Source organism: Anser cygnoides, chromosome 3 (assembly GCF_040182565.1).
Source record: "Anser cygnoides isolate HZ-2024a breed goose chromosome 3, Taihu_goose_T2T_genome, whole genome shotgun sequence".
Lineage (NCBI taxonomy): Eukaryota > Metazoa > Chordata > Aves > Anseriformes > Anatidae > Anser > Anser cygnoides.
The window spans coordinates 14,282,958-14,299,653 of record NC_089875.1 but is presented as its reverse complement, the minus strand read 5'-3'; the positions used below and the strand labels follow the sequence as shown (position 1 = coordinate 14,299,653).

General features: G+C 53.5%; 1 protein-coding gene across 5 annotated transcripts in view; it reads left to right on the top strand.

The window, feature by feature from the left end:
• Window positions 1-16,696, top strand: part of PPP2R5D (protein phosphatase 2 regulatory subunit B'delta) — a 32,004-nt gene that overhangs the window by 2,021 nt on the left and 13,287 nt on the right. For 2 of the 5 annotated variants that reach the window (XM_066993503.1, XR_001212447.3), the window contains 10 exons: window positions 4,566-4,773; window positions 5,910-6,109; window positions 6,445-6,555; window positions 8,144-8,236; window positions 8,734-8,864; window positions 9,290-9,349; window positions 10,033-10,141; window positions 11,014-11,067; window positions 13,774-13,944; window positions 16,022-16,149. In XM_066993503.1, the coding sequence (XP_066849604.1) occupies window positions 4,566-4,773; window positions 5,910-6,109; window positions 6,445-6,555; window positions 8,144-8,236; window positions 8,734-8,864; window positions 9,290-9,349; window positions 10,033-10,141; window positions 11,014-11,067; window positions 13,774-13,944; window positions 16,022-16,149 (1,265 nt within the window). Of the gene's footprint in view, window positions 1-367; window positions 388-1,539; window positions 1,675-1,715; window positions 1,842-4,565; window positions 4,774-5,909; window positions 6,110-6,444; window positions 6,556-8,143; window positions 8,237-8,733; window positions 8,865-9,289; window positions 9,350-10,032; window positions 10,142-11,013; window positions 11,068-13,773; window positions 13,945-16,021; window positions 16,150-16,696 lie in introns of those variants that run through there. The other 3 variants (XM_048079005.2, XM_013194920.3, XM_048079006.2) reach the window with 3 other exon arrangements.

Below are 16,696 nucleotides of genomic sequence, written 5' to 3'. Positions count from 1 at the left end.
CTTCCGTGACCTGAAATGGCACGTAATGTCTGGTTGTTCCTAGGCGCAGGAGAAACTTAGAGGTGTTGTGTCTAACCTTCCCTCCCACAAAACATACCCAGCCACTTCCTCATACCCCAAACAAAATCCAGCCCTTCTTTAAGATGGAAAGCTGGGTCTCCTTTGATCATAGGAACAGAGAGCAGAAAGGAGACACCTCTGCAATGTGCCACTGCCACAGGTCTCGTCTCCATTTCCCTGTTGAGTTTGCAGTGAAGTCGTTCTCTCTCGGTGCTTTCCTGCCTCCAGACTGCCTTGCTGCAGAATGGAAGAGAGCTCTTTGCTTGACCAGAAGAAATGTATACCAGTTTGAATGCGATTTTCCTGCTCTTCAGGAGGCACAGAAAGGTATTTTTGACTTTCACGTTGGGGGACTGTAAGGAATTTGATCCGTGTGCTGGGATGGAGGCTCCTTCCTCCTGCTGGAAGCAGAAGGGGGTTTTTCCTCGTGAAACGCCCGGAGCGGTATCGCGTGGTGGGGTCGATGCCTCTGCTGCCGCTGTGGGACTCTTGTACCCTCTGAATTCTTCCGTGGAGTTATGGTTGTCTGGTTGCTTTTCTGAAGGTGAAAGCTGCGTGCACCAAAGGGAATTGTCATCTTTCCTCGGGTCTCAAGAGATGTCTGATGGGCTTGGAGCAGAACAGTATTTGGGCGGTCCTCTTCCAGTGTCTGCTTTCCTCCCTCACGCTGCGCTCCAAGGAGCGGGGAAGGGCTCTCAGCCCTAATTTATCCGGAAAGCTGTGACTTGTTTTGCAGGCAAGTTGTCCAGCTGGTGGAATGAGTAAAGCTCTGCGAGGAGCAGCTCTGGTTTCGCAGATCCGAGCAAGTGCAGCAGTCTAGGACCTCCTGGTGGGGGTCTTTGCGGAGGGGGACGAAGCGGGCAGGAAACCTGTAAGCAAACTGTTTTGTTCCCTGCAGCGAAGGAGTCTTCAGTGGAGCTGATCTGGAAGGGCAGATGTGCTCAAAAGCAGGCACAGAAGCGTCTGAGTTCCCTACGAGGGCAGCGCGGTGCTCTTTTAGGTGCCCTCCTCGGTGAAGCTCTCCAGGGTGAGGAGCCAGCGTAGCTTGGCCAGCCCCTGCCTTTGGAGGGGCCGTTTGCTCTGGCAGAGACGGGGGCTATGGAGGAAAACGCGGGAGCGGGAAATAAAAGGTTTGGGTGGTTCGTTCCCTTTGGAACGTGACGAAGGTATGAATGGAGAGGATTTCTCTGTGGCTATTTAGGGAGGAAAAAAAGAAATAATGTCAGAGACCAAGGCGGCATTGGGTGAGAGGATGAGAAAGAGTTACTCCTCCTGGCCAGAAAGACTGGGAGAGGCAGCTGGGTGGGGAGGAGAGTTAATGACCTGGAAGTGGGAGCAGGGATTAGCAGCAGCAGCAAAGAGGGAAGAGGAGTTGTTGTGCAGCCTCAAGGGCAGCTCGGAGCCTCGCGGGTGAGATCCGCAGCTCTGGGAGAGGGTGCTTGTCTTCACCGCGCTGCCGCGTTACGTGTTCTGCAGCTGTCTCCACGGGGCTCGCCGCTGCAGTGCCTGGAGTTCATTATTCAGAGACGGGCGTTACAGCGCGCTGATGTTGCTTCGGAGGCAGAGAGCTCGATTTTAATGGGGAAGCCGGGTAACGACAGACAAAGGGAGCAGGTACTGACTTGAGGGATGGGAAGGGAAGAGTCATCTGAGGAGGAGGAGCCGAGAGCAGATCTGGGCTGAGGAGCTTAGCGAGCGGGGGATGCTCCGGGGACCAGTGAGGCAGAAGGGCTTTCGGAGCGGCGGCGATGCGCCCAGCTGCAGTGGGAGTGCCTGCAGAGGTGAGGTCATGGATGGGCAGGAGAGCAGAGCGGGGCTGCCACTGGGCTCGGCGTGGCTGGGGAAGGAGCGGCTCCGGGAGCCCGGTGCGAGGAGAAACGGCACCGAGCAGGAGGCCCAGGGCCTGGGGCTCGTCGACTTGCACCGACAAGTTCCCGGCGAGGAGGAGGAAGAGGAGGAGAGGCGGTGGGAACCAGCAGGGAGGAAATGCCAAGAAGCCGGGGAGCCTGCGCCTGGGGGAGCTCAAACCCGGTTGCGACTGGGGCCGGCCCATCCTGTTGGCTCCTCCGCAGAGGGAAAGGTGGGGCTGCTGCACCACGCTCGGGCGGGCGGCTTTGTGCCGGTCGCTTCGGCAGGCGAGCAGCAGGGCTTGCCGTGGTGGTGCCGGGAGCAGGGCCGAGCCCGAGCAGGTGGAGGTGCGCCTGGGGCAGGGAGCTGGTGTCCACCTCAGGGGAATGGTTGGCGAGGCTGTTCAGGGGAAAAGCTTTCAGTCCTTGCAGTCTGCGGTGATCTCAAGGATGGAGGCTATGCTAGGGAACTTGAAACGAGCCTCTTCCCTCCTGATTCATGTGACCAAGCGGGGAGGTACTGAAGGCAGAAGGACGGCGGGCCTGCCACAGGAAGCCCAGGGAGAATCGATCCTTCCTAACCCCCCTGAGCACTGCAGCGTAGGCGCAGAGCGTATCCAACCTTCCCCATCATCAGATTCTCTCTGGGAAACTTGGTTAGGTGATTTCCGTGTCGGTGTGTCTGCTTCCTGAACGCCCAGCAGTTAAATCTGAAGCCGTGTTTCGCTTCTGATGACGGCTGTCGAGGACCGTAGAAGCTAGTGGCGAGGACTCCTGCAGACCCCCCCCCCCCGTGAAGGGAGCGCGGCTGTAACCTGTGAGCATGCGGTGCGTGTACCGTGCTGGGAACATTTGCCTGGGGCATTTCTGAGTGGGTGGGGAACGCACAGGCATGTCCTGTCAGCCCCACATGGCTTCTAGGAGAGCCCATGTGCCCCGCTTCCCTCGGCGTTACCTGTCGGGCTGCTGACACACCTTTTGTTTCCCTCTGTATCGTCTTCCCCCCCGTGGTGGCTCGGCGTTCAGATTCTGCCCTGCTTCCCCGCGGAAGGAGAAGAGCGGTCCGGAGCGGAGGAATCGCCTCCCCTAAGCTGCCAGGACAGCGTCTGCACGGCTCAGGCTGCCCTGCTACCCACACGGTCAGGGTGAGGGATGTGCTTCGCTCCCGGGAGGGTTCCAGCAAGGTTTCAGCCCGGCTTAGCTGCTGGTTTGGCTGCTGAGGGGAGACCGCTGGTCAGGATTAGCTGCCCCCAATTTGTAGTCCGGGCCTGCTTTCTCTGGCAGATGGAGCTGTGTTCATCACAAGGCTCGTCTTGCTCCCTCCTCTCTTCACCGGACAGCGCTGCTCCATGCAAGGAATCGGATCAAGTCTCAACTGCAGGGAGTTCAAATCCTGTTGTCTCCCCCCACCTTGGTTTGGGTTCGAGTTTGAAGCAGAACCGTTTGAGATTTCTTTTGAGCACAGCCAGACCAAAGCATTTCTTATTTCTGGTTCGAAGCAGTGGCTTGACAAAATACTTGGTGTTCCCTGTTTGCCCCTGCTCTTCCCGTGGACTCTTGGCACTTACGCAGAGCAGTGTCCCCTCGCAGCAACGTTCCCTGTTCCTCCCTTGCTGTCTACCCGCGTGCCGTGGGTGTGTTCACTTGTTCTTGCGCAGCGGTGCCGTGCTGCGCCTCTTTGGAAAGCGTCAGGGCTCAGTTTGGGTAAGGGCTGTTCCTCTCTTGGGTAAGCTGCAGCTAGACTGCTCCTCGCAGGAAAATACTGGCTGTACCTTGTTTGGAGGAGAGCCCGGACAAGCTGCTGCGCTGCTGGTGCTTCTCCCCCAAAATCCTACCAGTTGGCGTCCCGGGGAGGTGTGTGTTTGTGCTGCTGTGCTGGGAGCTTGTGGGGGAAGAAGGGACTGACGTGCAAGGGTTTCGCCCACCTCTCCTCCCCATCCGTTGCACTATCCCCGCGGGGTCCTGACCCGCTTCACCCTGCAGCTCCTTGGCTTCGTGCGCCAGCTGGGAGGAGTTGGCTGAGCCGGGGGACGGGAGCCGTGCTGGGCCCATGCGGCAAGGCCGGAGCAGGCTGGGTGCTGTGTCGGGATGTCGCCCTTTTCCACGCGTTTCCCACGAGGTAGGTCAGTGTGGTGTTACAGGATCAGGTAGTAAGCCACTAGGGCCCAGGTGGGACTGGAACCAGCAGAGCTTCAGCCAGAACAGAGCTGAGCTGAGAAAACGCTGGCTTGAGTTTGTGGTGACCCACTGAAAACGAGAAAATGCCTCTGCAAGTACTGTTCGACAAGCATGAAGCGGAGAGAACGTCTGCTGGGGGAGAGTGCAGGCAAAGAGTTCATGTCAGTAACCCCTAGCAGCTCATGGCAAGACGTGGCTTTGCTTTCCATATCTCTAGCACCACGTGTACCAGGAGGCTCTGATGCCTTCGTGCTACCTCGCAGAGGTGAGTAAAACTGATGCCCGCTTCGCAGGTGTGCTGCAAATGCAACCGAGCGGTCTGGAGCCTTGCAGAAGCAGGAGAGATGTGCTGAAATTCAAGTGCAACAGTGCAAAATGTTCCCGATTTCTTCAGGCCAAGAAAATGCTGATTACATCTGATTGCTTCTGAGGCTCGTAGGTAAAAGCTCATGAGTTGTTCTCCTCTTTTTTTCTCATCAGGCCCAGCAGCCGCAGCAGCAGCCGCAGCAGCAGCAGCAGCAGACAACTTCAAATAAGCGTCCCAGTAACAGTGCTCCCCCACCAACCCAGCTGAACAAGATCAAGTACTCGGGGGGACCCCAGATTGTGAAGAAGGAGCGTCGGCACAGCTCTTCTCGCTTCAATCTGAGCAAAAACCGGGAACTGCAAAAGCTCCCGGCCCTCAAAGGTACAGAAGCTGTGGGGCAAGGGTGACCTGCCTGATGAGCTGCGCTTCCTCCAGGCAGAACGCTGTGGTGTAAGGGCTCTTTCCAAAGGGCCCCTGGCAGTGTCCTGCTAGCCTCCTGCCAGCTGTGCTGCAGGGATGGCTCTGGGAAAGATGCTTGACGTGGCAGCAGGCTGGGAATTGATGGAGAGCCTAAAAGAAAAGGAGGATGCTCAGTGTGAGCGTAGTTACCTTCCCGTTTGAGCTGATTGAAGCCCTGGTGCTCAAGGTTACTTGAGGTTGCTTCAGATTCTTCTGCAGATTGTGCAGGAAGGTGGCAAAGTGCAGAGACCTTGGTGCAGGCTGCTCGTGGTCCCTACAGCCGTGTGCTCCTGGGAGAGGACCAGTTCTCCTCCTCCTCCTCCTTATGTTTCCATTGCAAACTCTGATAGCGCTATTGAACTTGTCTGCATTAGGGCAATTACACAGTATTAGCAGTTAGTCTCCATAATGGGGCAATTAAAGATGTCTTAAGTGCAAGGAGAAAGCGTTTTCAGCAGTCACTCAGCCGGGCCCGTTGCTGACGTTGTTCACAGAGACGGGTCGAGCCTTTTCAGCAAGGGCAGTGCCTTGCAGCTCAGCAGTCCTTCTGCAAGTGAGATGTACGTTTGCCTGGCTGGCCCTGGCGGCGCAGTTTCCAGTGGCAAAATACCAAAAGGAGAAGGCCATTAGTATGGGGCCTCTGCCATCTTGGCCCCCCTCCTTCGGGCTGCTCCCTGGGAAGACGACGAGCCTCCCGTGTGCTCTGCCCAGCTCCCTGTGTGACTGCGGGGTGCAGCGCATGGGTGTTGTCTATGATGGGAGCCAGTTCGGTGAGTTTGTTCTCCAGTGTAGTTTGCACTGGGAAGGGATCGATGCTTATCAGATCAGAACCCCCTACCAGGTTTGAAATCACTTGATGGATCGGTGCTCCAGGGGCCTCCTTCCACCTCCCCCTGTCTCATCTCCATAGCAGGGATAACCCCACGCCTCCCTCTTGCCCCACCAGCTCAAGGGGGGCTGTGACTAGGGAAGGAACGCAGGGCAGGACTGAACCGTGCCGACACCAGGTAGATGCTCTGCCCGCCTCCAAGGACAGGCATCCTTGCTTTCTCTTCCAGATGCTCCTCCGCACGAACGCGAAGAGCTTTTCATCCAGAAGCTGCGGCAGTGCTGTGTGCTTTTCGACTTCATCTCTGACCCCCTCAGTGACTTGAAGTTCAAGGAGGTGAAGCGAGCGGGACTCAACGAGATGGTAGAATACATCACGCACAACCGTGACGTCGTCACCGAGGCCATCTACCCTGAAGCTGTTATCATGGTGGGGCATGAGGCCAGCATGTGCTCGTGCCCCAGAGGAATGGGGACTGCTCAGAAGCATGCGCTTTTGGGAGCGGGGAGGGAGAAACATGGGTTTGTCAGAGAGCAGCGTGACCCCAGTCTTACCCCTCCCTTGCAGAGAGAGCTGGAAGCTTTTGTCCCTGGCACAGACCGCACTTGTGGAGTTCACGTGCAGTCTGTAACCCTGCAGCCTTTAGAAGGGGAGCTGTTTGTGGGCTCAGCTATGGCAAATCCCTCTGCACTTAGGGCTTCGCTGCTGGGAGGACCACCGTGAAGCGCAGGGCTGTCATTCATACGCCTTTTTGCTCCCCTCAGTTTTCAGTGAACCTCTTCCGGACACTCCCGCCATCATCCAATCCCACAGGCGCGGAGTTTGACCCCGAGGAAGATGAGCCTACGTTAGAGGCTGCCTGGCCGCACCTTCAGGTGAGGAGGAGCAGGATATAGGACTGGTCAACTTATCTCTGGGAACTCGAGAGTCCGTGCCACCTTGCTGCCTGCCCCAGCAAGCGAGGGTTGCTGTGTGCTGGGAGAGGGAAGGGCAAGGCCTGCCACGCGCGGGGCAGAGGCAGTGCAGGGCCATCCTGGAAACAGGCTGCTGGATCTGTGCAACGTCCACCCGCAGATGGTCGTCGTCCCGTGTGGCACTGAGGTGGGCTGGAAGCGAACGCTTCGCTGGGAGTAGAGGGAGTTGTGCTGTATTGCCTACGTAAGAAGCAAATCCCCGCAGCGTTAATTTCCCTCACAAAGGCTCAAGAGCCCTCGTCCTCTGGGCTTCAGCAGAATTAGGGGTAGCACCCTTGTCTGCTTTGGTGCTCTTCTCCTTGCCGTGCTCCCTAGGAGGCGTGTGGAGGAAGAAGAGTGCCTGTTGCCAAAGCAAAACCTGTGCTGGCACCTGCTAACACATCACCTGTGTGCTGGATGTCATCCAGTTGCATTAACTGGGAGCAGACGTGACCAGAAAAGGACAGGGAACTGGAGGGGACGAAGAGGGAAGGGGGGGCCAAGGGTCTTTTCAGTAAGCTGTGTGTCCTGGGAAACAGTCTTTAAGACAACATACTTGAAAAGGGATACGAAGGCAAGAGAAACCACGGTTTAACAGAGCTGAGAAGTGCAAGTCAGGAAGTGAGCTTATGAGGATCTCCCCGGGTGCCTGCATGGAGACACGCTGTCAAGGTGACAAAGGCAGAACAAGAGCCAGTCACTGCAGGATGAAGCGAAAAAATAGGCAGGAAATAAGGCGCAGTTCTGCAGCAGTGGTTAATCGCTTCTCACTGCTGCGGTTGATGTAGGGTTGGGAGTGTTGATGGGAACGGCTTTCCTTGGCACCGGTGCGTTATGATACAGTGCTCTAGTCTGGCGTAGAGGTTCCTCAGAAGCATTTTAGGCAGGGGCAGCCCTCAGATAGTCTTGCCCATCTAGGACAGAACTAGAAGTTATTGTTTCAGTGCTGGCGGCCTTCTCAAAGCAAGCTGGCCTTTTTCCCCCAAGGGGGACACAACGCGAATCTCACATCGTTTAGCAGGGTCAAGCCAACCTGGAGCCTGTCCCCATGAGTCAGAGGGCACGATGTGTTTTCCTGGGGTCATTTCATGTCTTTGCTTTTCTGTGCTTCCGTGGTGTCTCTCAAAAGCTTCCAAGGAAATCTAAGCCGTTGCCATCTCTTCTGGAGGTTTCTGTTCTCTGTACAGGCAGTGGCTGGAGGTAGGAAAAGGGTTTCCCGAGCGCAGTGTCTTCATCTGAGTAGGTGGCTGTTGTCTTTGGTGGGAGCTGTGGTGAGGAGATCTCATGCAGATTGGGACAGTTAACGTGCCACTGCCCATCGTAGTGAGGGCAGCTGAACTGGTGCCAATGGGTGGGGAAACACATATTCCTCTGTCTTCTGTGCCCCCGTTCGGGCCTCTCAGCTTTCCCCCAAATCCTTAAGGAGAATGAAAAGATTTAAAACATGAAGTAAACGCTGGTGAGGGGATGAGGGGGGATTTCTAAGTGCTCTCTCTTTCTCCTCCCCCAGCTGGTGTACGAGTTCTTCCTGCGGTTCCTGGAGTCACCTGACTTTCAACCAAATGTAGCGAAGAAATACATCGACCAGAAATTTGTACTGTCTGTAAGTAATCGTAGCCCCTGCCACTGTGCAGCACCTTTAGGAAGGACATGCAGCAGGCTTTGGCCAAGGGGTTACGCAAATAGTCCGTCTTTGTCAGGAGGTGCCAGATGATGTGGGTTTTCTTTCTTCCCATGTCTTATCTTGAAAGAGCAGCCCGAATTCTCTGAGCAGGGCAAGAAGGTGCATGAGCTGTGGTCCCTGGAAGTCATCGTCATTGTACAGGAGGAGCGGGGCAGTGGGGGCCTTGCAGGGGAAGCCCAGGAACAACACGCAGCTTCGGAGAGTGTGGAGGCCATTGCCATGCTTTAAGAGATGGAAGAGGTGCTGCTGGTAACAGCTGGTGGATAGGAGGCTGCGTGTTTCAGGGCAGCAGCTGCTGTGATAAGGGTGCTGAAGGAAGAGCCACTTGGCGCTGAGCAGCAGCACTGCCCAGTGTTGTTTGTAGCGTTGTCCCAACAGGCGGTATGCAGACACTGACCGAATTTGTGTCCCCACAGCTGCTGGATCTCTTTGACAGCGAAGACCCCAGAGAACGAGACTTCCTAAAGACTATTCTGCACAGGATCTATGGGAAGTTCCTGGGGCTGCGAGCGTACGTGAGGCGGCAGATCAACAATATATTTTACAGGTGAGATGTTTCGTAGTGCCACTGGCTTGCTGAATGGGTGGTACAAGCCAGTGAGATAAATTCTGGACACTAGAATGGGACTCCCATCTGTGATCCAGACTTTGATTAGCCAGGTGGCTCAGTTATGTCATGCTGCTGAGGTGTGGATAGCATTCACCTCTGCCTAAGAGCCGTGACGATTTGGTAGCCCTGCCTTCAGCATACGTAGCAAATGCTGGGAGTGGTGAGCATTGGCTTCTCTGAGGTCATGCTGATCTGGGAGCTGTGAATGGAATATTTGCCTCAAACTCTTCCGCCTTGCCCTGCTGTCTTGGAGTTCTGCTGTTTGCTAGGAAAATCCTCATCTCCGTTGTTTGTCCTTCCTTTTGCTAATCAGACTGGGTCCAGCACTCGGCAATGACCTGTCGTTCTTCTCTTCTCTTTAGGTTCATCTATGAAACAGAGCATCACAATGGGATTGCAGAGCTGCTGGAGATCCTGGGAAGGTAAGGGCATTTTTGGAAGTCCCAGAGGGCCCACTTTGGGTGAGATATCCTAGCCCACTGTGCTGCGTGAGCTGGTAGTGCCTTCTTCCAGTTGTTCTTGCAGGAGCCACTCTCTTTCAGAGGGTCTCAGTCTGGTGAAGCACACAATGAAATCACTCTCCAGCCTTCTGATAAACGTGGTGATAGCCTTCTCCTCCCCACATTTGTCTGCGTTTCTCTTGTGTTTGAGACCAGTCCCACTTTACTCTTACCGCCTGCTGAAGCCAAATAGCTTCTTGCAGCCTTGAGCAGCCTTCTCCGTAGCTTCAACAGCCCTTCAGCAGCAGCAGCCCTCTCTTTTGTTGCTGTTGGACTGTTGTGTGAAGTCAGGCCTTGAGGACTGGGCTGCCTCTGTGCTGGACTTCCACAGATGTTCTGTTAAACTGTGTGTGAAGACTCCTGGGCCCGGGCAGAGCAGAGCCCAGGCTCCTTCAGAGGCCTTTCCCCACCACGCCATCTGAGGAGACATGCTCTTACTGAGCAGGGTTTGCAGGGTTGGGCCCCAGCAACTGCACTTCTGCTGGTTGGTGCTTTCCCAAGTTACTAATGAGAGAGAGCTACGCCATCTCACGGATTCTTTTGAAGTGGGAGATAATGTATATCCACTGGGCGAAGACATTAAATAGACTTCTGTTTCTTCTCAGCATAATCAATGGGTTTGCTTTGCCGCTGAAGGAAGAGCACAAGATGTTCCTCATCAGGGTCTTGTTACCACTGCACAAGGTGAAGTCTCTCAGCGTCTACCACCCACAGGTGAGAAGTGCTTCAAGTTCCCAGGGCAGATTCTTGCAAAAGTGTTCATTCGGGCTTTCTTGTAGATATTCAGCAGGCTGCGTTACTATATCACACAGACTTCTTGGTGTAAGATGTTTGGGGCTCTGCGCTAACCTTTAATTGTGGTGATTTGTCCCAGCCTTGTAGTGTCTGGGGCTGTGTGTGTGTGTGTGTGTGCTTTTTGCCACTGGCTGACGGGAGGATATCCTGTCATTACCTGCTGAGTGAATGCTCTGGCCTGCTTTGCCTTTCTGTGCTGGAAGTTCATGAAATACTGGTGCCCTGCTGAAACCAGAGAGGTAAAATTCTGAGCTTCAGTCATCTGTGGTGTGTCATCTCTTAGTCATTGCTGAGATATGCGGAGAAATCAGTGTGCTGGGCTGCTAGGCTGGTATAGAGATTAATTTCTTGTCATTTATAAGTAATAAGAGAAGAGAAAAGTGGAGAAGATTGGGACTCGGGCTAGAAAGTGAAAAATGGATACAGAACAGTGCTGTCTATTTTCACAGCCTCGTTTTTATGCGGGTAGGGCTTGCCGATAGTTGAGTTTGCTCCCTCCCATGTGTGTGGCTGTGCTTGCATTTGAGTGTATTAGCTGCAGATGGCTCTAGATGGCTCACGTTGTATCCTCTGCGCTGCACAAATGTCCTGAGCTCAGGTCCTGTCTGCTTGGTCTCTGTGAGCCCCCGATTGCCATCAGAAGAACTGGAGTCCTTTGGAGCTGCAGCTGTCTGCTTGTCACACGCGCGGTGGAGGGCCTAACGTGACTTCCAGTTGTGGGTGGCGGTGGCAACGTTTTAATCTCCAGTACATTTGAGGATGCTCTAATCTTGCTGTGTTTCCTCCTGCAGTTGGCGTACTGTGTTGTACAGTTCTTGGAGAAAGACAGCAGCTTGACAGAGCCGGTGAGTAACCTTGCTTAACCTCTGCATGTCAGTCAAGTCCCAGAAAGTTTCACAGCTTCCTTACAATCCGGCAAGAGTGAAAAAGGGCTGAAGAGGGCTGAGAGGCATCTAGATTGTTTACTGTACTTGCCTGGCACCCTGTGGGCAGAAGGGGCAGTGCTGCTCATGTGCAAGCCTTTTGCATTCTTCCCTGAAAGCTTCAGGACGGTGGGCTGTAGTTTGCTTTTGTGCTTCAGGTCTTGGTGCAGCAGAAAGAAAATTATACAGTGTCCTTTCAGAGCAGGGCTTTCAGCTTGTGATGGATTCTGCAGAGACAAAGCACATTTCTGTCTTAAGTCTAATGGAACCAGCATGAGACCACAGGGGCCTTGAAATAGTACAAGTTCACTCCAGACTGCCAGAGCTGGCCAAGGAACCATGAGGATGAGGTCGTGAACCTGGGACCCAAAGATCTACCTAGGCAAGCCACTGTTTCTTGATGAAAATATTCTTCCTGCTCTAGCATCCGTATGCTAACTCCACGGTGTTAAGTCTCAGTGTAGAGACATATGCCTCCTGGACGGAGTGCTGTTGAAACATCAAGTTCTAAAATGTGGAGCCCTCCCATCTTCCAGTTACTGGCTACACGGGCCTGCAGCGTTAGCCAGGCTATATGCTGGCTTGGCAGCGGGTGCAAGCAGGAGACAAATGTTTCTCCACCTACTGGAGGCCAGGAAATGTCTTCGAGAGAGCTGAGCTTCACAACCTCAAAACAGCAGATGGCCAAAGAACGCGTGCTTGTGCCACTGTAGCAGGGAGCACCAGAAAGTGTGAGCATTTTAATGAGTAGCACTAGTTGAGGTCGTTCTGTTCTTTGGCTGAAAAGTGTGTGTTTGTGGTGAGCCTGATGGTACTCGGTGGAAGCTGGTCAGCTGTTGTCAGCTTTCTGGCTCTGCAGCTCTGACACCAGCAGTGCTGAAGCAGACCTCCTCGCTTTTCTCTTAAATGTAGGACCTCCATTTCCTGTGTTCCCGAAAGCCTCCTCTCAAACAAATTGTGTAAGGTGGCTTCCTGATCGTGCTGAGTACTTCCTGTGGCTGAAATCCAGCCCAGCAGCCTCCTGCCAAAGCTCTCGCTGTAGAGTGAGGGATAAAAGAGAAATAGAAAGTCTGTCAATATTTCCAGGATCCGTTCTGCAGCTTACACAAGTAGTAGAGCTCCATAGCTCATCGCTGCTTCCTGAGTTGGTGGTCCCTGGACTAGATGCCCAGGTCTGGTTGGGTGTTTGCGGAAAGCAGTGGAACGACCCGATTTCCTTACCTTCAGCGGGCTGCTGCGTTGGGTCCTGACCAGACAGACCAAGGCAGTATCACAGCCCTGTCGATGAAGCATCCTGCTTGTGAAGGTTTTGAATAGACTACTGGTATTACCGGGGGTTATTGAAGTTTTGGAAAATTAGAGGGGTTGTGCACCAGCGAGGCTCTGGCTGCACCAGGAGACGTTGCCACCAGTGCTGGAAGGAGGCCAGATCTTCCTAGGCCCACACTCGCTTAGAGTGTGCCTCCCAGAAGCTTGCTCAGCAAGGCTTGGCATGGGAGCTCCTGCATTACAGCAGCCTGACTGACTGCCAGGTGAGCAAGGCATCAGATGTGCTCAGGAGGAGTGCACGCAGACTCGACACACCTCGTACCACCTTAGCTGTAGGAGAAATTTGTCTGAGTCACTGGAGCTAACTCAAGCCTGCATGGCAGACCTGAGTAATGGAAAACAGCGAGGATATCCAGCTGCTGGCTTCTTGAGCCTTGAGGTGGTGGAAACGGAATGCTCAAACCTTGCTGTTGCTTTGCCCACTGAAATTCCTCTCAGATGCTCAGAATCGGGTTGCTGAAGTACACGGTTTGAAAGAGTAGCTCTTACCAACAGTCGTCTGAATCTAGTGGCTGTAGAGTTAGAGCACGGAGTCAGCGTTTCTGTAAATGCCACACCAATGGCTCCCCCAGAGTGAAGGTCTGCAGGATCTTGGATCCTGTCTTTGACAGTGCCTAGAAGCAGATGGGTAGGGGAGGAAGCAGAATTAATAAATAAATCAAGTGGAATATAGCTCTTCTCCTAGTATTTCCTTCCACTGTCTTGTAAGCAACAGTTTCCTCCCCCAGAAGTTACATCTGCATTGTCATATTTAATCATCATCATTAGGTTTAGCCTCCGTGAACTTACCTATTCCCTTCTGGAGCATGATTGGACTCCACAAAGTCTTCCACGAATGAGCTCTGTAATCCAGTTACCTTTGTGTGTAATGGTACTTCCTGAACCTGACCATTGCATTATTTATTGGGTGCTTCCTAGCGTTCTAGCTCTGCAACGTATTGGATAATGATTCCTTAATCGCCCTCTCCGCAGCATTTCTGACTCTACGAGTTGATCCTCCCTTGTTTCTCTGCACCATCTGGCAGCCCCAGCCCGCTCTGTCTTGAGCCTTCATTGTTAAACTGTGCTTGGGGAAAGAGTAGTACGTAATTTTAGCATCCTGGGCAATGCCCTGGGCAATGCGTGCAACTTGGCAGAGTTTGTACTTTGCCTTCTTCCCTGGTAACCCTCCTTGGCTCTCTGGGAAAGTCTTGTTATTTCTGTTATTTCCTCTCCTCTGCTGTTGTGACCAGACCTTTAAAATCTCATTTCGCATCTGATGTTAACTTCTGACGCTGTGTCCGTACCCTCCCCGCTCAGGTGATTGTGGGCTTGCTGAAGTTCTGGCCGAAAACGCACAGTCCCAAGGAGGTGATGTTTTTAAACGAGCTGGAAGAGATCCTGGACGTGATTGAGCCGTCTGAGTTTGTGAAAGTTATGGAGCCCTTGTTCAGGCAGTTGGCCAAGTGTGTCTCCAGCCCACACTTCCAGGTGGGTCCCGGCTCGGGGAGTGGGTAGGGCGCTGACTTGTAACCCACTTGGCACGCGAGGGTAGCGCCACAGCTCTTGAGCTCGTCTCTGGGTTAGTGGTGACGTAGGTGTCACCAGGGTGAGTACCAGGGTGCCGCGTGCTGGGAGGGGGTGAGAATCCTCGCCCCAGCCACAGAGCCATCTCGTCCAAAGTGAAAACTAAGCTGACTAGCAGACCCCCTCCTGCTGCACTGTGCTGTTCAGCACCATGTATTATTGCAGCAGCCTGGAGCTGGCTAGCAGGTGCAGTACAGGGGAGAGCCATCCAGTGTCACCCTGTCACAGCAGGACCAAGCTGACCGCAGGACTCGGGTGAGGCCAACAAAAAAGAAGCTGTGGAATGAAAGTAGCTTCGGAGAAGGTACTTTGTATTATTCTGGTGTAGCCGATGGTGTCCTGGAAGTGCTGGAGTCTTCCCACTGAAGGGAAGCTAACTGCAGTACCAGGCTAAAGCGATCTCAGTGGGCGATAGTCTTAGGGCTGAAAATCTCCAGGGTGGTAGGAGCTGCTAGTAGCTCCTAACAGCTCTTCTTCGCCAAGTGTTTTAGTTTGCCATAGTGTGCAGGAGGAAGATGCACGGCTTGCTGATGAAACACGTGACTCACCCGGCTCTGGGTGGGGTGTTGGATGGTGGCAGAGCCCTCCCCAGGGTGGGTGCGACTGCTCGGTGAGGCAGGCTGGCTTCAGCTTCAGTCCCTCTTCTTATACAGTGAGGTACAAAGGCAGGTGTGAGGTACAAAAATGAGGTCAGCCTAGGTTGTGTGTGCGTAGAAGATCACTGTTCCCTGAAAAGGATTGACTCTGGGAAGGGCTTGGGGAGCTTGGTGGAAGCCAGCTGGCTGTGGATTACACGTGTGGTGGATGGGAACCAAAGGACCAACAGGAGCTTTGTGCATGGAAGTTGCAGCAGTAAGGAAGGAGGGAGCTTGAAAGGAAAAGGGCAAAGGATGGAGGAGAGGCATCCTGTACGTCATAGCAGGCCTCTTCTGCTGTCAGCTCTTTGCAAAGTAAGACTGAAGAACCTGGACAAGGTGCAAACGCCTCACAGTCTAGGGGAATAAACCTCGGAGGTGTTCCATACAGTAAGACTAAGCAGTTTTGGTGTCTGTAGCTTGCCTGAGAACACAAATAGGAATTGACTTCTTGGTAGGTCTGCACACCATGGTGGGAGAGTTTTCTCCAAGTGGATTGTGTGTTAATCTAGCAGACAAAGGCCTAACAAGATCTAATAGGTAGAAGCCAAAGCTAGGTAAGTGACATGAGATGAGTTTCACTTTCTTTACTCAGGTAAAATGATAAGTTAAGGGGATGTAGCGAGTTCTCTGTCAGCTGAAATATCAAACAGACTGGATGCCTCTCTTCCTAGGTGTTTGTCATCCTCAAGCTAGCACTAAACGCAGAAATTTACCCCCCAGCCTGGGGACTGCATTGCTGAGATTTGTGGTTAAATATGAAGAATTGTGATTGAATCTATCGCTATATAGAAACTTGCTAGACTTGTTTGAATTGACAGAGCACGGTGGCTGCCCCAAGATTTTCCGTATTTTCACCCTTTTAGATCTGGGAATGAATTGTGGGCCTGGTATCTGAATCATGCTTGAAAATCCAGAGAGACTGTGTTGTGGAGAAGGCCAGGGAGGAATGGTAGAAATGGAGCCTTAGGGAGTGCAGTCTGAGGAAATGGAGGCTTGGAATTAACCTGTGCTAGGACCCGGAGAGGATGACATTGCTGTGCTCAAGTGTTGTGTAAAGGGTGATGGAGCCATCAGGATGATGTTAGGCTTGCTTAGTCATGAGGTTTTTCCCCAGGAAAGTGAGAAGTGTCTGGCAAAAGCTAAGGGTGATAACTCTAGGCAGAGGGAATAAATGGCCATGTAGAAGGTGGCCAAGGTCAGCCCTGCTGCCTGTGCTGTGGGGAAGCATTTGCTCCTCAGCTGAGCGGTGGCAAGCTCTGGTCACAGCACTGCACAGTTTCCACGTGCACCACAGGTGTAACTGGAAGGAGCCTCTCCAAGGATGGGTTTCTCTCCCACTGCAGGTGGCAGAGCGAGCGCTGTACTATTGGAACAACGAATATATCATGAGCCTGATCAGCGATAACGCAGCCAAAATTCTCCCGATCATGTTTCCAGCGCTCTACAAGAACTCCAAGAGTCACTGGAACAAGTAGGTCTTTCCGCATGCCCTGGCACTTGCTGTGCATGCAGGATTGCTTGACCTACTAGCGATCTTGGGGCATGCTGCTACAGTGCAATGATGCATGGCACTCGGTGACACCAGGTGCTGAGCCAGAGGGGGCGTTCCAAGTTTCAGCACGGGAAAGTGTCACAGCAGACCACAGTGGCCTGTGGGGTCAGGCATCTTGCAGTGATCGGCCTCGCGGCTGTCAGGTCTGCCCACGGATTGGTACCTGCATATCGCTAATGCTGCGGGTCTCTTGGAGGTGTGCTGTAGGTTTTCCAGTCGATTTCTGGCTGCCTGCTAACTGATGAGCACCCGTATGCTTTCTGTGACCAGAGACATTGGGTAATGCAGTGCCTGACTGCGTTTGAGTGCAGGAAGAATGGAGAAAGCAGAACTAAGCAGGCAGATGCCCTCTGTCAGATCGCCTCCCGCGTCTGCTTTCTCGGTACTGGTCTGTGTTGTGGTTCTCCCGTCAACTTCCTGCTGGCCTTTCTTCCAACTGCTTCTTCAGCTGATTCCTTTTCCATTT